Source organism: Podarcis tiliguerta (assembly GCF_965153285.1).
Source record: "Podarcis tiliguerta genome assembly, chromosome: 1".
In the NCBI taxonomy this organism is placed as follows: domain Eukaryota; kingdom Metazoa; phylum Chordata; class Lepidosauria; order Squamata; family Lacertidae; genus Podarcis; species Podarcis tiliguerta.
Window position 1 is genome coordinate 115,536,101 of NC_139534.1, and position 24,322 is coordinate 115,560,422.

At 39.4% G+C, this 24,322-nt stretch overlaps 1 protein-coding gene and 1 pseudogene across 3 annotated transcripts; both read left to right on the forward strand.

Moving 5' to 3' along the window:
• Positions 1–246: 246 nt before the first annotated feature.
• Positions 247–24,187, forward strand: AK7 (adenylate kinase 7). Of its 2 annotated transcripts, none has more exons than XM_083436152.1 (18): positions 247–406; positions 2,784–2,969; positions 4,021–4,129; positions 5,141–5,235; positions 5,603–5,713; positions 6,435–6,518; positions 8,559–8,647; positions 10,136–10,226; positions 11,550–11,627; positions 12,484–12,633; positions 13,521–13,649; positions 17,789–17,939; positions 18,175–18,303; positions 19,496–19,564; positions 19,786–19,983; positions 20,716–20,936; positions 22,118–22,276; positions 24,044–24,187. In XM_083436152.1, exons 1-18 carry the CDS (start codon positions 302–304, stop codon positions 24,080–24,082), a joined length of 2,193 nt encoding a protein of 730 aa, XP_083292278.1. In that variant the 5' UTR covers positions 247–301; the 3' UTR covers positions 24,083–24,187. The 2 variants fall into 2 exon arrangements, with proteins under 2 accessions (XP_083292278.1, XP_083292279.1); XM_083436153.1 differs by lacking the exon at positions 247–406 and adding an exon at positions 2,448–2,670.
• LOC310677528 lies at positions 16,058–16,646 on the forward strand (annotated as a pseudogene). The gene has a single exon. The product of its transcript is annotated as an uncharacterized misc_RNA (transcript).
• Positions 24,188–24,322: the final 135 nt, after the last annotated feature.

Sequence of the window (24,322 nt, forward strand, 5' to 3'; positions counted from 1 at the left end):
GCTGACTTAACTAAAACCTAAAGCAGCGGTAGAGATAAATGGCTTGCACCATTTATCTCTTGGGGAGGGGGAGAAAAAAAGTCAACGCGCAATCTCTTTGTTTTCATATTATTCCATTGGCCACGCCCCCTTTCCTCGAGGAGGAAGCCCCGCCCAGTTTCCTCCCGCCCCGCCCTCCCGTCCGTCTCCCGTTCTGCGTTCTGTTTTCTCCCCAAGGCCCCGCCTCTTCCTCCTCCTCCCTCTCCCGGCGCGCGCGCCCTGGTTGCCTAGCAACCCCTGCGCTTCCTTCTCAAACGCAGCCATGTCGGAGGAAGAGGAGGCGGTGGCGGAGGCGGAGGAGATTATTCGGAGCCAGAGGATCTTCCTGAACCACTTGGACACCTACGGAGGCAGCAATATGGGGAGGGTGAGGGCCGGAGTCGGATAGTCGCAGAGCGTCAGTGGGTTGACGCGGCCCGGTAGCCGGGGCCGCCTCGCCCAGGAGGCAAGCTGAGGCAACCGCTTCGGGCGTGCAGGACCCACAGGGGTAGCAGATTCTCCGCAGTTCCTGATGTAGCTCTTTATTCCCCACCCTCTTTCCCTCATATATATCTTCACTCACCCCCTTCTTAATGTTTTAATGTATTTTAATCTTGTTTTTTAAATTGTTTTTTTTTTCAAAAAAAATTATTATTGGTTTTCACAACATTATAAACAAACAAACACATAAGACAAACAAACATAAATTATAGCCTTATTGCAAATTACACTTATTAACATTGTGAAGTGACTTCCTCGCTTCCCCTTGTTTGAATTTCATTGCATATCCTTTTAACGGTTTTCCACATCACAGTTCTTAATAAAATTTAACTTAAACATTAACAACCTTAGATCTTCCCATTATAAAATTAAACATATTAATTCATCACTTAACATAAATAAAATTCTAAGCCAATTAAGTATCTACAAGCTGTTTTAAGTTAATTTAACTTAACATATTTAACTAAGTAATCATTAAATTTAATCCACTCTTCCTGATACTCCCTCCTCCTTCTGGTTGCGGACTCTTCCGGGTAGGTCGGCTAGCTCCGAAAAATCCATCATCTTCATCTGCCATTCTTCTATCATGTTTTTTATATTGTATTTTAATCAACTTGTTTTTATTATTGGTTGTTAGCCGCCCTGAGCCCGGTCTTGGCTGGGGAGGGCGGGGTATAAATAAATTATTATTATTATTATTATTATTATTATTCCCTGGAAGGGCACCCTTTTGTGGTTTGTCTCAGGTGTCAAAATGTCTTGGGGCCGGCTCTGCCAGTGGCCCACCTGGTGAATCACCCAGTTTTCACAGTGGCCAACATGGGTGCTCGAGCATCCACAAAATTCCCCGGGGCCAGGCACCCACACATTTCAGTTCTTGCACACCGCATGCACCCACAGCCCCTGGGGTACCTGTGGTTGTGGGGCCAAGTTGGCACTCCAACCAGACGCAAGCAGGAGTGCTCTCGCCACCTGTGGTTTCCAGCAGCTGGTATTCATTCAGAGGCATTGGGGGTTGTACGCCCAGCTACACTGCGGCGTGGGCAAGGTTGAGAAGGGCTGATCTGATGTGTGAAGAAACTAATTTTTAATCTTTTAATACTTCCTCTCCTCCACACACACACAAAAAGAACCTGAGTGTGTTTTCCAACTGCTTTGGGGGAGGTAAGAAAAAGTGAACGTGAGGTGTTACGCCAGGTCGTTTAAAATAAAACGCAACACACGTGAAACATGTTGATTTGTAAAAGAAGGGGGGTGGGCAGATCCCAAAGCCCACAGCTGGAGAACATGAAACCGTGTGTGCTGTTTTGCAGATGTGGGTGGCGCTGTGGTCTAAACCACTGAGCCTCTTGGGTTTGCCAATCAGAAGATTGGCGGTTCGAATCCGCACAATGGGGTGACCTCCTGTTGCTCTGTCCTAGCTTCTGCCTACCTAGCAGTTCGAAAGTACGCCAGTGCAAGTAGATAAATAGGTATTGCTGCGGCGGGAAGGTAAACAGTGTTTCCGTGCGCTCTAGTTTCCATCACAGTGTTTTGTTGTGCCAGAAGCGGATTAGTCATGCTGGCCACATGACCCGGAAAGCTGTCTGTGGACAAATGCCAGCTACCTCAGCCTGAAAGCGAGATGAGTGCCGCAACTCCTTAGTTGCCTTTGACTCGACTTACCTGTCCAGGGGTCCTTTACCTTTTAGTTCTGTCAATGAAAGTCCAGCTGCAGATGTTGGAGTTTCAAAATAAAATACCTATCCTCAGAGTGACTCTAAAGGTTATTTAAAATATATACATTTATTACATGTCTAACCCAGCCTTTATTCTTCTACGGAGCTTCTGGCAACTTTCATGATTCTTCTCGCTTCCCTAATTTTGCCCTCATAGCCATCTTATGAGGAAGGTTGGACAGAGGTATAAACAATGGTTTATTGTTTCCAGAATTTGTCACAATATGCTTTGGGTTTTTGTACTCCCATTTCCCCCTGCTTCATATGCATGACAAGGAAACTGAAGTTCTGTCCATCATTTAACAAGCTAAACTTTGATTTGCACTGTATTTGGACACAGCAAAAAGGATTCAGGTTCTCTCATTTTACACATGAAGGGGGAGTGGACAAGCCCATAGCTCACAGCAGCATGTTGTCATAGCAACACACCATGGTATGTTGTTATGTCCAAATGAGCACAATTATGAAACAGAAAACTGATTACCATATCACTATGAATGGAATTCTCTCACACTATCCCACTGGTCATTTCTTGTATACTTCAAGTATCTAGCAAGCTGTACTGTTGGAGCCTCTCTGGAAGAAGTAGCAGAGGAAGAGGAAGAAGAAGATGAAGGTAGATCAGCTGTTGAAATTTCACCTCTGAAACCAAAGGAAGGAATATACCAAGTAGTGGGAACTCTTTCACAGGAGACTAGTACAAAACCAGATTTTGCTGTGGAAGCATATGGAGTGAGTATTACACTTCTTTAATTTACTAAAATACTTGGGGATATAGGTGGTCACTTTTATTAAACGGCAGGAAAAGAAATCAGTAAATCAAAAGAAGGTAGTATAATGTATAGCCACATAAACATTTGATAACTCTAATTCTGTAAAACCTAAAAGCTACAGTCTACAGTAGCTAAAGTTTGTCAGGGCTAACCAATGAGACTTAAGGAAGTCATCATGACTGAGAGCCTGGCTTTGTCATTTGCCATGTGAGAACAGCCTGAGTCTACCTTTTGAGAATTCCGAACATGGTTAAGCCAGCACTCAGAACACTAGAGTGGACCACAATCTCTCACACTGTAAAAGAAGAACCCTCAGCCACCTTCAGCTATATCCATTGCTTCGCCCTGCTTATCTCTCTCCCTCTTTATTCACTGCTTAAGTTTACCCAGTCAGTGCAATATCCAAGTACCAGCAGTCAGGGAAGTAAGATGGGATGAAATGGCAATGGAGATAAAAGCCACAATGATCTAATAAGAAATTGATTTTTTGACGGAATATATATGCTGGAGGGAGTTAAAGCAGGCCCTATCTAATTATACTGTAAGGTCCCTTCAGGATCCTCCTGGAGTGAAAGGTAATTATAAACCAAACTAGCAGTTCAAAAGCATGCCAGTACAAGTAGATAAACAGGTATTGCTGCAGTGGGAAGGTAAATGGCGTTTTCTTCCACTCTGGTTTCCATCATGATGTTCCATTGTGCCAGAAGTGATTTAGTCTGTGGACAAACGCCAGCTCCCTTGGCCTGAAGCAAGATGAGTGCTGCACCCCATAGTCACCTTTGACTGGACTTAAGTGTCCAGGTCAGGGGTCCTTTACCTTTACCTTTTTTATAAATCAAATAAACAAAAATCCTCATCACTCCATCCCCAGCTTCCACTCTTTTAAAATTGTTAGAGGATAAAAAATAGATGATTTTCTTCTTCTTCTTTAAAAATGAAGGATTGATTGCTAAAAGTTATTACTAAATACAGGGAAATAATTCCTCCTTATAGCTTTTGTTTGTTTTTAGACATCTTCTCGAGAAGAGCTGCTAGCTCGCCTGTTAGAGTGTGACATTATTATTTATAACATCACTGAAGATTTAAAACAGATTGAGGAAGCAGTTTGGGCAGCTACTGGTTAGTACAATTTGTTCTTTATCTGAAATGGGTATGGCACATTCATCAACTTTGGGAAGTGAAGCAGTAGATCTAGTGTGATTCAGCAGGCTGAGACCTCAAATTGGCACTACCTGAGTTCAAATCTCTCAGCCTTGGACTTACCAGGTGGTATTGGGGAAATCTCAGTTTCTTATCCTCTTGTTAGAAGAGCATAGTTTGGCTTAGCTCACACATACAATTTTAATCATGTACGTTGGGAGAATGATCACCCAAATGACTGTGCTGGTTTAAATGGTGTGGTCAAGTTGAACAGGTGCACAATATCTGAATTTGAAATTAGATGATTTGCCTATTTCTGATGCAGTTTATGCCCATCTCTGTGGCCTAATCCAAAAGACTCTGCCTGGGATTGGCTGTGTATATCCTAGCAACCAAGGTGTAGAGCCCTGGAAAACATGGGCAATTGCCATTGGTTGGGAAATGGCTGTGTGTGGACTAAACTCAGACTAAACCATTCCAAATGGCTGATCTGTGCTATCACTGAACTTCTTACAGGATCATATGTATATAATCTTACTAGCTGAATCATAGGAGGAATCCTGTACACAGCTTCCATTTGCACATCTGTTTTTTATTCATTTTATTTTGTTTTTTCATAAAAATTATATACGCTTGATTGTAGAAAAAAATTCAAAGTGGTTTACAAAGCAGGTTACTCATTTAGATAGTGATCCACATGCTGAACCATCTATCTGGATCGAAATTGTGGGTAAAAGCTCGATGTCTCCCATTCTGAGCCTCCTCCACCCACAGGCTTCTGAAATATCTTTAGATGCATAACAATGGATTGCTGTCTGGGGTGAAAGTGAGAAGTGTTGATATGTGTGTGCAAGTCTTTGTACAGCATTAACCCTAATTTGGGGAAAGAAAACATTTTGCCTGCAGAACATTGTCAGAAAATGTAAGTAGAGAATTTTTTTTTAAAAAAAAAACATTAAGTAACATATACACTATAATGTAATTACACAGCAATACAAGCGGAATCTTCAAAGTTTGAGAAGCAGAAAGTGTTCATTCTGCTTTCAACAATAATGACCTGGGCAAGAAGCAAACCTCTTGATCCGGTGAGTGGTAGAAAAAGTCAAGAAACCTCTGACATTTATTGACCTCAGCAGGTAAACCTGCACTTGAATTATTTGCCTTCCATAAATTTTAGTGACAGAATATATGGTGCAGGCTCATTTCTCAAACTTGCCTGGCACAGTTCCATTTGAACTGCATTTCCATTTTTTTTTTTTTATAGTTTCTAGCACAAGAAGCAGGGATTAATTCTTACTATTCCATACAATGACTGTTCAATTAACTAATATTAGGAATGCAATTATTTACTTTAAAAAAATCATTTTGCTTTGTCAAAATAAAAATTGAATGATACCAAAAGTTACAGTTTTAGAAATTTTTTATTTTTGCTGTCTACTCCTCTCCACCCAGGAAGATCCGGAAATACCTTTCACTGAAGAAGACTATCGTCGAAGAAAACCCCATCCTAATTTTATAGAACACACTAATGCTGAAAAAACTATTACCAAACTTGGAAAAATCGTAAGTGTTAATGAAAAATAAATTATACACGGTTTTTAAAAAGAAAGATGGAGAGTGTATCTACACTACAAAATTATATACATTTTGTGATGGATTCTGAGACTTGGAAGGGGGGCACCAGCCAGTTTCTGAACACCACAATCTGCATTATCTCCCTCTCTGTATAAGGAAAGGAGGAAAACACCTAATCCTTGGCACCTAATCCTATGACCTGCAGTGTTAACAGTGGACTATTGCATGGTGGCTGAGCAGTTGTAACCTAGGTTTGTTGTCATCTGTCTGTCTTGAGAAACAATGGAGTATGCCCCAGGGATGAAGTGAAACTGCTGTGTTAGCACTGAATTTACCTTCCTGAGGTGTGAGCCTTGGCAGTGTTTATGGAGGTCCTGGGCTGCCCAGACATCAAGGCCCGCCCCCCCCCCCCCGCCCGCACTGATGTGGACCAAAGGAAAGCAGAGCAATATTTTGACACCAGCTTGGTTGCAGGAGTTGCTGGAAGGAGGCGTACAAGATGCCTTCCAGTCGCCTTAGTAACTCCATTCCAGATTTGTGTAGAGTTTACTCCTTTGCCTTTTCTTATGCTATTTGTCATCTTGGACTTGATGCGGAAGGGCTGGGTATAATTGGTTTAAATAAATAAGAAAATGAATAACGTGCCTTAAATTAGGTTTGTAAAATGCTTTTCATTTTTTAAAACAATAACTTTTGCTCTTATCAACAGGCGAAAAGCAAATTTAATACATATGTTGTTGCTTCTGGTGTTCAGTATGGAGCTGAAGAAAAGCTTTTACACTACTTCTTTAAGGTAGATATATTTCAAGGTAATTTGGATGATAGTTAATATTGCAGGACTTGTCAAAAAGTGGATTTAATACATTCTTAAATCTGTGAGCATGCAGAAAGATGTCCTCTATTGGAATTAGATGCTAGACTAGATGGATGTTTGATTTGATCCAGCAAAATTGTTCTTATGTAGTAAAATGAAATGGCTTTAGGTGTTTACAAGTTTAGCAGGGGATTTACTTCTGGTTCAGAAAACCATGTACTGATATGAAAATTCCCTAAAATATAACTAGCAGGGTGCAGACTTCCAGCTCCTGGACACCAGTGTTGACCATATTGCATCTGGAAGAAAGAAAAGGAACTAGGAACTGTGGTTTATCCCTCATAGAGCTACAATTCCCAGCACTCATAACAAACCACAGTTCTCAGGATGCTGGGGTGAGGGAATGTGCTTTAAATGTGTGGTGTGTATGCAGCCACAGTGTTCTCCCCTCTGTGTAACAGATGAAGGAACAGCATAAGAACTGAAATGGTTGAGCTGTAGATATCAGCTTTTCCTGATCGTGCTACTGGGTGCATTAAGGCTGTTCTCCAGCTTACTTATCAGTCACTAAAGAAAGGCACAGTCAGCCTAGGAAGAAATAAAGGTAGACATGGAAATATGGAAAGAGAGAAGAGGGAGAGGAGAATGTTGTGGCAAGCATTGTGTTCGAGTTGGGAAATTTAAGTGAGTTGCTGTATGGAATCTATGCTATTCTCATTGAGCATTTTAAATTTGCAGTTCTTACTGTGCTCCTCTGTCAGCAAATCTGATCTAGACCACCACTATTACATATGTTCCAGTTCTTATACAGGAATAGTCCCTATTTTGTCTTCCAAGGGGACTTTTGAGGAACGCCTTTTATGATCGTCTTTAATTTGAGTTATTGGAATTGCCATTCTCCGAGATTTGGGTGTTAAGAGTGCCCCAAGAGTGTCCTATTTTCTTCTTTGAAATATTGGAGGTGTGCTGCTGTTCCTAGTTTCTGAATAGAGGATTGCTATGGAGCACATGGGAGACTTGTCCAATGCCGCACAATAACTCCATGGTAGAGGCAGAACTTGTACCCATGTCTCACAAGTTGACTTCCTATGGCCAAGTATGGTATGGCCTAAATCTGCCTCCTTTAAAATATAAAATTTGGCAGGTGTGGAAAAACACTAAACAGCATTGGAATTCTAAGTTACAATTTAATGAAGGAGCAATGAGTAGCCCTAAGGAAGGCCAGGGCCCCAGCAGGAGCCATTAATGATTTCCCCCTTTAAAATATTCTGGCCTAATGCTTCAAGCACTACTGGGCACCTGAGTCTAGCTGCCATTGTAATTTTCTACAGTGCCCTTAAGTGACACTACACCAGAGGCACTGGAGGAATTATAATGGCAGCTAGACTCAAATAATTGGACTACTGCTGTCACTACCAGGGCTTAGCAATTGAGGAAGGGGTCCATCAGGGCCCCCTCAAACTGGGCTTTAGGAGTTTTGCAAAAGAATTTGTTCAGTGTTAATTAGCACATGTGTTCTGCATCCTAAAAATGCAGTGAAATATGCGGTCTCTTGTGTTGGTGAAGATGCATCCATGGTGACAGGTCACAGGAACATGTGTTTTTTCATTAGGCACCAAGTTGAAGTCTTTCTATATACCTGTTGTTTTTGTCCATGAAGTTTTCCTGGCAGGGATACTGGAGGGCCTGCCTCTTCCTGCTCCAGGTGGATCACGTTTAGTCAAAACTCTCCACTGTGACATGTCTGTCTTGGGTGGCCCTGCACAGCATAGCTCATAGCTTCTCTGAGTTATTCAAGCCCCTTCGCCACAACAAGGCAGTTATCCATGAACTCTTTCACCTTCGTTTGCATTTTCTTTTGCAAGTATGTGAAAACTTGCAAAGCTGTAGAACTCAGATCCTATAAAACATGTTGTTAATTTGACTCCTTTGGCTGATGAGGTAGCAACTGGAGTGAGTGATTCCTCATTCACATAAACTAAGTTACCAACTTAGGATACTCTGCAATTATTTTTCCAGTTATCTTGGCTTGGTGAGACTCCGGCAATACCAATTTTTGGAGATGGACGAAATGCTATTCCAACCATTCACATTCTTGACTTAGCAGCGTAAGTATACTTCTTAGCCATGCCTCACTTCAGGGTTAGAATCATAGTATCATAGAGTTGGAAGGGACCCAAGGGTTGTCTGGTCCAACCCCCTGCAAAGCAGGAATCTCAGCTTCCATCTTCTTCCCTAATGAGAATCAGTGTTACCCAAAGGTATGCCTATCTGTTCAGGTTCCAGGAAAGATGGCTTTTAAAAATTGATTTCATTTTTTGAGACATCCTAAAAAGGAATCATGCCTAATATTGTAAAATAAACTAATACTTCATTGTCCTTAGCAAGAGGCAAACTTTCATGAACTGTATTAGTACCTTTCTCATTTTATGTTTTTAATAGTAAGTTCATGGAAGCTTCCATATACCTAGTCAGTCCCTTGGCCCCTTTAGTCAATATTGTCAACGACTTTCCAGGGTTTCATGCAGGAGTTTCCCCCAGCCCTCCCTGGAGATAATAGGTCTTGAATCAGGGGCCTTTTGCCTGAAAAAAGCATGTACACCATTGATCTATGGCTCTTCCATACACATATAATAGTTGCAGTTAGTTACTATGAAGCAAGATAAATTTCTTAAAAATGAGACAGAAGCCATTACAGTGGTACCTCTAGTTACGAACTTAATTCGTTCCGGTGGTCCGTTCTTAACCTGAAACTGTTCTTAACTAGAGGTGTGCTTTTGCTAATGGGGGCTTTTGCTGCCGCTGCGCCACTAGCGCAGGATTTCCGTTCTCATCCTGGGGCAAAGTTCTCAACTTGAGGTAACTCTTCCACGTTAGCGGAGTTTGTAACCTGAGGCGTTTGTAACTCGAGGTACCACTGTATTGTTATTTATTAAATTTGTATACCACCCTTCATCTGAAGATTTCGGGGTGGTTCACAGCATAAAAATACAAGATAGAAACATGAAATATATAATAAAAACAAAACAATACTCCGCCTCCAGCTGCTGTCTGACTACAACTACATCCACTGATTTTTGTTCCTTCCACATAATTTGTATTTTAAGTCTCCTGCCTTACATTTTGAGGAGGGCTTGGGGAAATACCTTTTTACATTTGTGCTCCCTCCAAGTCCTTTGCAGCAGAGTCCAACCAGATCCTTGCCAAACCTTCCATTTAAAAGGGTTGAGCCATCCTGATATTCCAGCTGCATGGGTATGTCTCAGCCGTGACATGCAAGCTAGTTTAGATTGACTGGGTTGGATCCAAAATGCCCTTCTGCAAATTGCATGAGTCATTCCGTTCACAGAATGGCGGTGAAGGCTTCCAGAAATTAAAGGGAAAGGCAACTTTTGCCAACTTTTTTCTCCTGTAGCCCCCTCCCATGCTAACTCTCTGGAGCAGATATTTAGGTAGCTGCAGAAGGAAGGAGGCATCATATAAATTTGTCTCCCTGAGTTTGAAGACTTAGAGTACTTGTATTCTGTATATTTATTCTATATTAATGTTAAAGATCGAGTGACTGACAACGGTATCTTTTGTTTCCTCCCCTGCAGAGTGTTACAGAATATAGCAGATCATAGGCCAAGAACACATTACCTTATTGCAGTGGACGAATCAATACAAACTTTTAGTGAAATAGTGAAGGTAAAGCAGTTTAAGACTTTTGACTGTCATGTGTCTCTCTGTTATTCTTTCTTAAAGACTTTGAACCTCTGCAACAAACCTTGAGGACTGCAGTCCTAAATCAGAGGCAGGAAACCTTTTTCAGAGGCAGGAAACCTTTTTCAGACTGAAAGCCACATGCCCTTATGACCTACCTTCCAGGAACAACTGCTTGCCAATATGTGGGATATAATATATATCGAAGGAAGAACAGTTCTCACATCTACGCTCTCTGATTGTCCCCTTAACCTAGGGCTGCGACATATTTAGCAAATACATCCCTAGTCCTTGATCAGTCTGTATGCATAGGATTGAGTGGTGGGTCGTGTCCAGCCACATTAAGGCTAATCTGCTGTGGATGAATAACAAAATTTGGCTGAGCCCTGTAGTCCTGGGGTTAAACACTGATCGCTAGAATATGTGTAACACCTTCATTATGTTATGAATTACTCGATTAACTAACGGTCTGTGATGAGCACCAAGCTTCCCAAGCTATATTGAAATAATTCCTAAAAGCAGTTTTATATGAAAAATCATTATTTGCAGGTCAATATTTGTGGGCAGTGAATACCCCTTATACAAAACTGTCAGAGAAGGGCTGTTGGAGATTATTCTAAAAAATGTTTCGCATTGGCCTTTGTAATATAAAGTTGACATGGAGTTGAATCTGAAAGGGAGGGGAAAGGAAAACTGAAGGTGGGTGAACAGTGTTTTCCTGTGCTTTGGCAGGTTCATGTAGCAGAGTGAAAGGAGTGTGCATTTTTCCTCTTTCTGTGGTTTGTTTATTATGTTTATTATTATTATTAAAAAAACAGTTGTACTTCCCATTGATGACCTTGGAGCCCTGATGTTAGAGAAGAACCACCTGCAAACCCTTCTGCAGCCTCCCATAAGAGGCATTCAAAGTTAGATTTCTGCTTCATGTGGGCCTCTTTCTCCACCTACAGAAAAGGAGCTCCAATGGATCCTCTTGTCCCCTCAGGGCCACAGCATTGCAGCATTGCTGAATAGGAAAAATATGTTAACTGCAAAGCAGGTGGCTCAGTCCACTATGACAGCTTCCAAAATCTGCAGCAATTATGTACAAAGGAATACGATGCGGTGTTGCAGGGATAGTTGTGAACAAATATTAATTTTTGGTGTACTGTGCTTTTTTTGTTGGCACCTGACTACTCGATAATTGGTTCTTATTGTTATGGCCTTATGGCTTAAAACAATTGATAATCTATTTTTATTCTTCTTTCTGTATGTGTGATATTTATTATTGCTGCATTTAAAACTTACCCGGTATTTTTCTTTTAACAGTGCATCAGCAGAAATGTTGGTCCAGGAAAAACACAGAAGGTTCCAAGAGAAAATGCTTTCCTAAACAAAGATTTAACGGTATTTGTTTTATCTTCCAATATTTTCTGCCAGAGAAGATAACAGCACTCTTTTAATGCTAATGGATTAAAGAACCCTGACATGACTTTAATGGTGACTGCCTTGTACTGCTTTTCTTTTTTACGGGGAGGACTGGGTTAGGATTGGGAGTCACAGCAACTGCTAGTTACAGTTTTAAAAAGATGTATGCAGTGCCAAATTATATGTTTAAAATCAGGTCAGTAGTCAAGCTTTTTAATCAACAGGGAGAATGAGAGAGAGAAGAAGTGGACTTACTGGAGAGACTGTGGGAGTCAAAACAAAGGAATGGCTTTCATACTTTATGAGCTTATTTTTCAGTCCAGTTAAAGGTCTTTTTTAAAATTTTACACTGTAATGCCTTATAGAATCTGGGCCCTGATTATTTCAAGCAGCACCTTCCCACGTATTCTAGGTTTTATTCTCTTGTGAGGTTGGATTATCATCTACCAAGGACAGGGCCTTTTCGGATGTGGGCATGGAGATATGCTCACACTTGAGAAGCTCATCTAACTTTTTCCCTGATTGTGTTTTGGAAACAGCTTAAAACATATTTGTGGTGTTTTAATGATTTTATGTACACTGCCATGATATTGTTCTTATGAGTTGGTGATGTAGAAATACTCTTATTTAGAAATACTCATAAATATGTATTCTGCCAAGCAGTTCAAAACTGAGATTTTCCATTTATCTTAATGTGTATTTTACTATTTTTAATTAGTTTTACAATTGTGGTGTTATACTTTGTATTGTTTTCATCAATGCTGTGTTGGAAAGTCATTTGTAAATACTGTTAATAAGAGTGCACCATTATAATCAATTATTGCATTTTCTTTAGCAAGAACAGTTGGATGAATTACTTGTGAACTTACGAATGGAAGCTGTATATTTGAAGGAGAATTTCAACATTAAGTGGGTTGCTCAAGCAGGAATAGTGGAGCACATTGATCAAGTAGTGAAGGAATACAAGCAAAGTCGAGGCTTACTGGTAAATAAATAATATCTTATGTTATTTTACAATCCATAGGTGGTGCAATATATGCTCTTACAAGAGGAAACGTGAACTATCCCAGGAAACCATAGTATTTATTTTTTGGAGGGATGTGGATGGCACTGTGGTCTAAGCCACCAAGCCTCTTCGGCCTGCCAGTTGTTAGGTTGGCAGCTCGAATCTGCGTGACGGGGTGAGCTCCCGTTGCTTTGTCCCAGTTCCTGCCAACCTAGCAGTTTGAAAGCATACAAGCTTGAGTGGATAAATAGGTACCACTGTGGCGGGATGTTAAACAACGTTTCTGTGCTCTCTGGCAATCGTCATTACCCGGAAAAACCATCTGGCTTCCTTGGCCTGAAAGCGGAGATGAGCACCACACCCCTAGTCAAATTCTACTGGACTTAACCATCCAGGGTTCCTTTACCTTTACCTTTACTATTTATTTATATATTGTAAGTTGTTGCTAGCAGGGAGTAAGTTTCATTGGACTCAGTAGGGCTTACTGAGCAGAGTGGCTATTTCCTTTCATTAAAATCGGGGGTGGGGGAGAGAGATACTTTGTGCCAGGTCTGAGGCTAATGTAGTGCTGTTGATGGAAGGGAGGGTCGTTGTAGTCAAGGAGGATAAGGTACAACTTAGTGTCCGCTTTCCCTGTGCTTTAACCATTCCACCGCCACATCTCTGCTTGTGGAACAACAACACCAGCATTGTTTTCCATCAACAATTCCACTGGCATATTTGTTGTGGTGGCACTATATATTCCGTTTCACCAACTGGACATATTTGAGTGTAGGGTTGTACCCTTTGCCATTCGTTTTACTTCTGGCCATGGGATGCAAAGACTAGCTATTTTAATAAACACATTTCCATGTCTTCTCTTTCAGCCCGTCAAGATTTGTATTCTTGGCCCTCCTGGGGTAGGGAAAACTTCCATTGCAGAAGAACTGTGTAAACATTACAAGGTGCACCATATTAAAATAAAGGACGTGATTGCTAAAGCCATAGAAAATTTGGTAAGCAGGTCACTGTTTCATTGGAAATAAACTGAAATGTGGGCATGAGACATAATTACCATTGGATGCAGTTAAAAATAAGTTGTTTACGGTTCATTACATAGCTCCAGACTGTGCATTTTATCTTTCTTGTTCTGATGCTCGATATAATCTCTTCCTTCAGTAAACGACTCATTGGTATTCTGCTGCACTATTTCAGTAGAAATATTAGAGTATTTACAGACCTATTGTCAAATAATGAACTTCACTATAGTACCGTTCTTAGCCTTATCGATACAAGGTTCGTAGATTTAAGATAATATATTGATCCAATTTCAGATAGCTTATAGACATTTATGAACATGGTCCACCAAAAGTTAACTTAGTTGTGCTGAAACAGGCTTCATTTTGACTTGATTCTGTTATCAATTTCCAACTTAGGCTTAAACCCTTTGCACACTTACCGAAAGTAGTTGAATTTAGTGAGATGTGCTTTTGAGTATAAAATATGGATGATGGTGCTGTTATTGGACTGGGAAACTCCTCCTTTCTGCCTTGCCCCCTAGGGCAAATCAAAGAAAGTAAGTTTGGGACATTGTGGACCCACTTGCAGTGACCCCACCCCAAGGAGCGAAAGCCTAGTTTGAAAATTGGCCACAACTTTACTGATTACAGGTGTAACTAGGCTTTGGCTTAGATACTGGATGCATCTTCCTTCTCAGCCTCCTGATGGAGGGCTGGCGCTTGACAGGGTCAAGCCTGAGATTATAGTTCCTCCACAAGACATAAGTTCACCGGGATGGCCCTCCCAAGCCGCTGCAGGAGCAGACTGCATTTGAATAAGAAAGATGAAGTAAGATTGAAGTGGACCAAAAACAAAAACGCAAAGGGGATTTATTTTATTTTCCCCCAAGAACAACCAACAACAATGTCAGTTCAATGAAAAGGACAAGGACTATCAAATTAAAGAAATTATTTGTTGTGCTAGTGCATTATTTTTAATACATGGCAAGTGTCATCACAAAGACTTGTCCAGATTGCAGATCTACTTAAAGGGTAATTCCATATGGCTATTCAGTATTCATGGATTATATTCATTCAGTCATCATTGACTGGAAAGCTGATGCTCCAGTGAAAATGTGTATGAAGATCTTGCCACAATGCATTAAAATGATGTGGAAAGACTTTATTTATTATTTAAAAGCATTTCTAAACTGCTTAATATTTAAAAATCTCTTAAGTGGTATTTAAAAATACAACATCAAAACAATTAAACAGTATCATAAAAACAGAAACAAACAGTAAAACAATATTATAAAAACACGAATTGAGTAATAACAAGTTCCAGTCTTAACGGATCAAGGAAAGGAGTTGATAGATTTCTTCATATGTTAATGCAAATCTACCTAATTTCAAATTTACAGACCTTCCTTAATTAAAACAAATCTTTCTCAACCAATAAACAGACCAAAAATACAGCTATTCCTCAAAACTCATACTTCTCCAACTAAAAAATGCATATAAACAGAAAAAGGTAAATATTAGGTGAAATGCACACAAAAATAGAGATGAATTTTCATGCAGACCTTTTTAAAGAATCACAGACTGAACTAAGAACTGAGTTAAGCCCACTGGCTCCGTCCCAAGCCATCTCCCCCCCCCCCCCCAATTTTTTTATTGATTTTCCAAATTTATAGACAATTATAATTATTCCACTATTATTAACATTGTTACGTGACTTCCTCGAATCCCCCTGGCTGAGTTTCAATGTATATCATTGTAACAGTTTTCCAAAACTAATTTCTCATAAAATTTACTTTGACAATTAACACATTCCTTTCTTATCATATTAACTTTAAACATACAGTGGTACCTCTGGTTAAGTACTTAATTCGTTCTGGAGGTCCGTTCTTAACCTGAACCTGTTTTTAACATGAAGCAACACTTTAGCTAACGGGGCCTCCTGCTGCTGCCACACCGCCGGAGCATGATTTCTGTTCTCATCCTGAAGCAAAGTTCTTAACCCAAGGTACTATTTCTGGGTTAGTGGAGTCTGTAACCTGAAGCATATGTAACCCGAGGTACCACTGTATTATTCTACAACATCACATATTTAAATGCTAAGTCAATCCGGTATTTGCAAGTATTTTTATTTAAGTTATCTAAATTTAATAGTCTTTAAATTTCATCCATTCCTCCTGGTACTCCTCCTCCTTCTGGTCACAGACTCTTCTGGTCAGGTCGACCAGCTCCCCAAAGTCCATCATCTCCATCTGTCATTCCTCCACTGTTGGCACTTCTTGTGTTTTCCAATTTTTGGCTAACAAAATCCTAGCATCAGTTGTGGCATACAAAAACAATCTAACATCTTTCTTGGGCAATTCCAAGCCTATTATTCCAAGAAGAAAGGCCTCAGGTTTTTGTCCCAAGCCATCTTTGCATTATTCTGCCTTGCTTGCTCCGGCTCCAGGTTTTTTGTTTTTTCCTCTTCCCATCAAACCCCTTTTCTTTTCATTTCTTCCTCCTCTTGCTCCCCAGGCGCGCACCGGTGGACCTGTACATCGCTGGGGTCTTTATTTTTGTATTTTAGCTCTATTTTACATAGATATATGAGAGAGAGATATCCCCACACCCTGAAATATCCCTGCGCAACTCCCAAGCCAGCCATGTCAGACGCTGCTGTGGATACGAGCTCCGAGATCTCCACCAAGGACATGAAAGAGAAGAAGAAAGTCATGGAATAGACAGAAAATGGCAGAAATGCCCCCGAGAATGAGGGAAATGGGGAGCAGAAAGCAGACAATGAGGTAGATGAGGAAGAAGAAGAAGTTGGCGAGGATGAGGAAGAAGATGAAGAAGAAGATGGCAATGAGGCTGAGGGAACCACAGGGAAGCGGGCAGCTGAGGATGATGACAGGGATCCCAAGAAGCAGAAAACCAATGGAGACAATTAGGAGGCAGAATAAATTAAAAACACTCATTAAAAAAAACAACTTAAGAGGATTTTTTTAAAAAAATGCCAGCATGACCAGTTCACCTTTGAAACTCCTGTCGTAAAATGTTCCCTCCTCTTCCTCCCCCCTACCCCCTTTTTGCTGTGCTCACTTGTCATCAAGTAGAGGGGGGGGGGTCAGACTTCTCCCAATTCTGAGTGGAATGAAAGTGGGGAAGTTAAGGTACTGCCCCCCCACCCTGCCTCTTCTCCCCATGGAAATCTTCAAGGCCCAGTTTGCTTTCTTGAAAGTAACTTTGAAGGATAATTTGTTTGTATTTTTTATCAACAATTTATATTTTTGTATATATTGTGACGAGGTCGGTCATTTATAATGCGATCTCCGGTTGACCAAAGGGGGGGGAGGGAGCTTTGAAGTGTGGTGGGTTTTCCAAAAATCTCTTTCTCTCTCTTCCTCTGTTCCTCAAAAACAAAACAAAAAAACCAAAAAGAAAAATTTGAAATATTTCTTGACTTGTGGTGTGACCATGTCCAAAACATTTATCTCAAAAGAAGAAGGAAAAAACACAACCTTGTAAAAATAAAAATAAAAAACGCAAAAAAGTCGAGTCTTTATTCTGAGATTCCAGTAACTCTTTCTCTTTCTCTTCTGTGTATGTACTTTACCATAACTAGTGGGTTTGTATGAGATGGCAAGGTCAAAGATAAAAGGGTCTTTCTTTCCTTTTTTCTTTTCCTTTTTTGTTCTTTTGTCTACAAAGCTGCTGTAAAAAATTTTTTAATTTTTTTGCGTGTTTGATGTATGTGTGAAAACAATGTTGTCCAACAATAAACTGGAATTTTATTTTGCTGAGTTGTTCTAACAGAAAAACAAGAACCTAAGAACTGAGTTAAGGCCAGAACAATGAGAATCTGAGAGAAACTAGCATTGACAGATTTGCCCATTCCTATTTTTGTTTACAATAATTACTAGATTAATTCATTAACTCAAATACATAACCAAGTATAGAAACCATAAGCTAAAAAACCAATGTCATACAGTGGGATAGGACGAAAGAGAAATCGAAGTTAGAGTTGCTTTAGAGTAACTTTGGCAGGTTTGCGGTTCCATTCAGAGTGGCTCAGCTTAGTTGCTGTCATTTTTGTGTAACTGAGGCAAAATTTGTCCAGAATTTGAGTGGGATTTTTTCCCCTATTACATCCCTAGGAGAAAATTGTTGCTCCTAAAGAGATAGTAGAGCCTGAAGTGGTGGAAGAGGAGGAAGAAGAGGAGGAAGAGGCAGAAGAAGAAGGGGAGAACATAGAAGAAGCCCAGGAATTATTAGATTCGGTTAAAGAAAACATGGAGCAAAATGCAGGTGAATCTTGTTTGCGATGAAAAGATAGTCTAGTTATTTGCATGCATCTTAGGTGAAATGCATGTCTGCCTTCTGAATCTTGTTAAACCTAGTCCATGAGATTTCCAGTCCAAGACTCAGCATGACATAGTGTCCTATTAGTGAATTCGGGGAGAGGGGAGCAAAAAACAGGATGTCTCACGTGCCCAATTATAAAAGATTATGCAAATTTTATAATGTTTCCCTGTAAAACTAGGTCGTCTGGATGATAGCTTTGTGGTTAGGTTCATGAAAGAAAAGCTAATGTCTATGCCTTGTAAAAACCAAGGATATGTTCTGGATGGGTTTCCAAAGACCTACGACTTGGCAAAGGATCTTTTTAATCGTAAGTAAGAGTCCTCTACTGTACTTGTCGTTACTGTACATTGCACTATGTAACAAGTGGCCACATTTACAATAAATGTAATAAATGTAATTCCACAATAATTGTGGAATTATGCTGAAACAAGTATGTTCATGATTATAACTTGAAATATCTATTCTCCATTGATGATCAATACCGTTGTTAAGTTACTAGCAGCTCATATATGAGAGAAACGAGGGTTAGGAAAATCCAGAAGATCAAGACGGACAACAAATTCTGCACTAAGGGCAGCACTGGAAACACTGGAGAGTTGCAACTACGTTAACATCTTTTATTGTTTGCCTTTGTTTCCCTGTTCTCTAGGTTTAGTGTCGTAGCTTGCAAGTGGATTTAGAAATTATGATATCTGAAAATATAATGAAAAAGTGCAACTCTGGGGTGGGGAGCGTAAATAATTTAAGACTATTTTGCTGTTCCCCCTCTCCAAAATTGGTTTTTTTGACTGTATCTTATACTGTGCTGCTGTTTCCTGCTCTGAGATAAATTATGAAAAATAAATAAAAGATTATTCCTAGGGGCAGGAAGGGTGAGAACAAATAAGAGATGACGGAGATCTGTGAGTACCTTTTCCATCTCATTAAATTTTGGCAAATACAGTCAATTCACAACTTACTGTACATCCTACAATTTCTTTGCCAAAATTTAAAGAAGCAGTAGAGTCAGTCATGGATCTCCCTCATCCTGTTCTGTTTTGCCCTCTGATAGAGATTTCCCCCCAGAAATGTATTACAATGCATTGAGGACACTATTGTGCCCTGTACACACAAACCCTAGTTGGGAGAATCTGCAGAGCCTCCTTGAGGATCTTGGGGGGCTGAGTGTCTGCTTGCATGGGAAAAAATCAACAGATCAGACCTCATTTAAAATAACTAAATATGGTAGCAAACTGGTTGAGAGATATCTGTAACTTGTGAAAATGCCATGGTTTGTGAAAATGCCGTACATCATGGATAGGTACAAAAATGAAAAGGAGAGGGAGGAGGAGCATGGAGGAAAGATCCTATGAGTCTGCAGGGTAGGATGTGTTTGGAGCATGGTTAGAGAACATAAAAGAAGAGTCCTATCTCTGCTGAGTGATACTAGACATTTTTAGTACTATAATCTTTAGTGTGCAAGTTTCTCTTGGTGACATCTTAATTGCATTTTTTTAAAGTTGAAGATGAGGAGGAAGAGGATGATCTAAAAGGCAAAATTCATCACTATGACAAAGTAATAATTTCTGGTAAGTTTGCTTTGCTTAAGGCCAACATCTATGGTGGCAAGTATTTAAACCAAAATCTGCCCTGGTTATATAAGAGGGTGGTTGAAAGTATCCCATTTTTAACAACAAAAGAAGGTACACTGATGGAAAGTACAGCCCCCTTTCTGCAACCTCTCTACCTAACTTAACTAACCGTGTGGTATTCTCAGAAGATTAATTCTCATTTATGTTTTCCTCCACAGACTATGTAATTTCCTTGAATGCTTCGGATGAATTCCTGAAAAATCGAATCATGAATCTCCCTGAATCTGTTGTTGCTGGAACTCATTATGCTCAGGACCGGTACTTGAGATCCCTGAATCTTTTCAGGGAGTTAAACACAGAAGACGAAACTGTTCTCAACTATTTTGATGAAATAGAAATACATCCACAGTATATTGGTATAGTTGAAAGTGCATTTAATTTCTTAATCTCCCTTCCTTTCTCTTTGAGAAACCAGCTTCAAGGAACTACCAAGAGACGAGACACACCATAGCTCTCCTAAAATCCCCCACTGAAAAAGGGAGGGGGAAAATCTCTGCGAAGGTAGCTTCAGTGAACCAAGAGGCCAAAGTACTGCAACTAATAATCAGGGCAATTTTCTAACAACTCACACTGAAATCTATGGGAGCAATATTTATTTGAGATAGTAAAAAGAGACCAATTCAAAGATCCTTTAACTCAATGCAGAATTTTTAATTTTTTTTAATGATAAGTCAATTATTTTAGCACACACACCAAGATAATAAGAAAATAGTTCAGTTTAGGTTGGAATGCTTTTTGCTCTTCAACCAATCTTAAGGTAAGATTGTTGGAACTTTCCAGAAACTAATCAGGAGATGGACCCTTATGACAGGCTCCCCCGTAAGGTGTTGTCTCTCGTGGCTTAAGAATGCACAGTGGCCCTGGGACTTCAGTACCCGCCTCAAGATAAGGACTGTAAATCCCAAGGTGCTAGCAGTTACTCAGAGTCCCAAACAGCCTCAATTTGCCAAAAAAATGCCTAACTTTGAATCATCACAACTCCAATTATTGTAATCTTTAAGGTAATAATGTAGGATTTTAACTAAGTAAACTTGTGCCTGTGGTGTAACTAATAAGTTTCCTCATTTTTCTATCTCCATACTTGAAAGATGTATCAAAGTTTGAAGGTCTGGAGAACAGAGTTATAGCGAAAGAAATCATCAAAACTATTGGCGAGCCTCGAAATTATGGTTTGACAGATGAAGAGCTGGAAGAATTTGAACGAAAACAAGCTGAAGAACGCCTTGCAAGAGAAGCTAAAGAAAAGGCTGATTTGGAACAAAAAGAAGCTGAGGAAAGGGCTCAAAAATTGGCAAACTGGGAAGAATGGGTAAGTAAATCCCAGATGCTTGATAAGTCTAACATAGAGATTGCCCCCCCCCCACACACACACCAAAAAATGCTAACATGGCACACACAAATGCCTATTCGCACATTGCAGGTGGGAAGAAAAGAGGAGAGGGAGAGAATTCTTTACATGAGGCACTGCCACTGCTTCTCTCATGTAACTTTACAGCAAAGAGATACAATAATTGAATAACTGAAAGATTTTAGATGGTTTTCTTCTATGTATCTAGTAAATATACTCAAGAGCAGCATTGGCAACACAATGAATAGGCTGCACTGGGATTGCATAACTATATTGATAGTTCCTATTTAAAGTTAATGCAGAAGTTTATTTTGAGATGAATCGGTTTGGTCTAAATAGCAGCCTCATATCTATGTATCCAATTCCTTCTCATTTACCCTTTAATTTTTGTTATAATTGATTGTATGTAAGTCACACTGCGAATGGCTGAATGGGGTATAAATGCTCTAAATAAATTCTAAACTTCATGTCGCATTACTGGAGCAAAAAACTCAACACACACCCCGGGCTTTAAAAGTTCTCAATATCGTGTCTACTTACCTCAGTCTACGGTGTTTTTTTTGTACACCATAGTACTTGGAATATATTTCCAAGTACTTAAAGTTTTAGATTAAGGTACGAATAAATAATAGCTGAATAGGGGAAGGAACTATATAGCTCAACGGTTGTGCGTACAGAAGATATTACACACACAGCAAGTTCATATGCAGAACTCCATGCAAACTGTGTGTCCCATTTCATCACACATGAGGATTGATTATACATTTATCTTTCTTTCTTTCTTTCTACGAAGAACACAGAATGCCACACACATGTGTGATTGCTACATGGAACAATCTGCTTACAGTTGGCATGGAGTTTTCCACATGGAATGGCATTTGTGTAGCAAACATCACAGCAGACCTCAATCATTTGTTATTGTGTTAACATTTTCTTTGAGGCATATGCATAATGGTTTAGGTATGCAGTGTTAAATTTCAGAAATGTGTATTTAGATCTATTTAGAATTTAAGAACTAAGAACCAGTAATACAAAATGGAATGCATTTTATAAAGTCAAATTTCCTGGACCTAAATTTCTTTTGGGTTTTGTATTCTGTCTAAGCATAACCTAAATATATATTTATCTCTGCATTTTTTAAGAATAAACGTTTGGAGGAAGTGAAGCGGCAAGAACAAGAGCTTCTGGAAGCTCAGTCCATCCCGTTGAGAAACTACTTAATGAAGCATGTCATGCCAACACTTATGCAAGGCTTGAATCATTGCTGCATGGTTAGGCCAGATGACCCTGTTGACTTTCTGGTAAGGAAATGCATTTTCCCAGTATTTGTCTGTCTGTCTTTTTCAATTATAGTTAAAAAAAGTATGTCCCATTTTTTATTACATACTTGTAAGTTCTAGACATGCTACATTGTTGTCATAAACCCAACAAAGATTTTTGTACTGTCCTGCCTTTATTCCATCAGTCACTGTGGGCAACCTACAATTTCACCAGTAAAACTCATTTGAAGCCCAAATAGTTGGATTTTGAAATTTGCTTCATTTGTTCAACTGTGAAAAATCAAACTGTGCACTACAGTTGATTCCAGGTTGCTTCTTTCTTCTTTTTTTTTGTCAATTTTTAAAATTAATTTTTACAAAATTATAAACAAACAAATAAACAAACATACAAACATAAATCATAACCCTATTAAAATTACACTTAATAACATTGTTAAATGACTTCCTCACTTCCCCTTGGTTGAATTTCCATGCCTATCCTTTTAACGGCTTTCCAAATCATAATTCTTATAAACTTGACTTAGTCTGTTAACATCCTTATAACTTTTCAATTCGAAATTAAACATATTCAACATCACTTAACTTTTATTAATTCCTAAGCCAGTCTGTTACCTGCAAGCTATTTCCAATTAATTTAACCTAACAAATTTAGTTAAATAATCATAAAGTTTTGTCCATTCTTCCTGATACTACTCCTCCTGGACGCGGACTCTTCCAGTTAGGTTGGCTAGCTCCGAAAAGTCCATCATCTTCATCTGCCAATCTTCCACCGTTGGTAATTCTTGGGTTTTCACCTTTTTAGCTAGTAAAATTCGAGCCGCAGTTGTGGCATACAAAAGCAATTTAACATCTTTCTTGGGCAATTCCAAACCTGTTATTCCAAGAAGAAAGGCCTCTGGTTTCTTTATAAATGTATATTTCAACATTTTTTTTCAATTCATTATAAATCTTTTCCCAGAAGTCTTTCACCTTGGGGCAGGTCCACCACATGTGATAAAAAGTTCCTTCCTTTTCTTTGCATTTCCAGCAGTTATGATATATCTTTGCTAATTTAACAAGCGTCAAATACCATCTGTACATCATTTTCATTATATTTTCCTTTAACATAGTACATGCAGTGAACTTTACCCCTTTCTTCCACAGTCTTTCCCAATCCTCAAACATTATACTATGTCCTAGGTCTCTTGCCCAATCTATCATCACAGATTTAACTTGTTCATCTTTTGTATGCCACTCCAACAATAACTTCTACATTTTCAATAAATTTTTACCTTTATTATCCAACAACTCCGTCTCCAACTTGGATTTTTCAGAAGCAAAACCATTTTTCTTATCCATTTTATACAATTCATTAATTCTTTTTGGCTCACTCTCCAATCAGTTTTCTTTTCCCCCCAGTAGCGCTGTCACATAGCCAAATCTAACTGGCTGCATAGTGTTGCAATATCATTCTAATTATGGGTTTTAGGTGAGGGGTAGTACTTCTGGTGAGGAACATGTCATGCTCCTTCTGGGGTAGTTTGTTGACTTTATTATTATTATTATTATTTTGGTCCCAACCTTGCACTCCGCTCTGGCAGATTGAGTGGGTGAGACCAATTGTGAGTCCAGTGGTCAAGAAGCAGTGCACAGGAATGGAAAATGGTGAACAATCGCACAATTTTGGAGGGTTTCAATAAATACAGTGATGTTAGTATAAGCCACTGTTCAGTGCTATATGTACGGAAACAAACCTATATTACGGTATGAAAAATTTGTAACTTTTTTTTGTAAATTTTAAATCAACAGGCAGAATATCTCTTCAAGAATAATCCTGAATTTGACTAAGAAGTATACCACCTCATTGCACTATCAGGTGTAGTTTCAGATTATTATGTTTCCTCTTTATCACTGTAAAATAATACTGGAATAAAAAGTTTCATGACTGTTCAAGATACTTGTAATTTGTGGTTTGTTTCATATTATCCTCTTACCCTCAAAAGTGCTGTGATAGCATTACACATTTGTATTTAGAGCAGAGAAGCCACATGCAATAAAGTGTTAAGCACTGTCTCCGCACCATTTTAT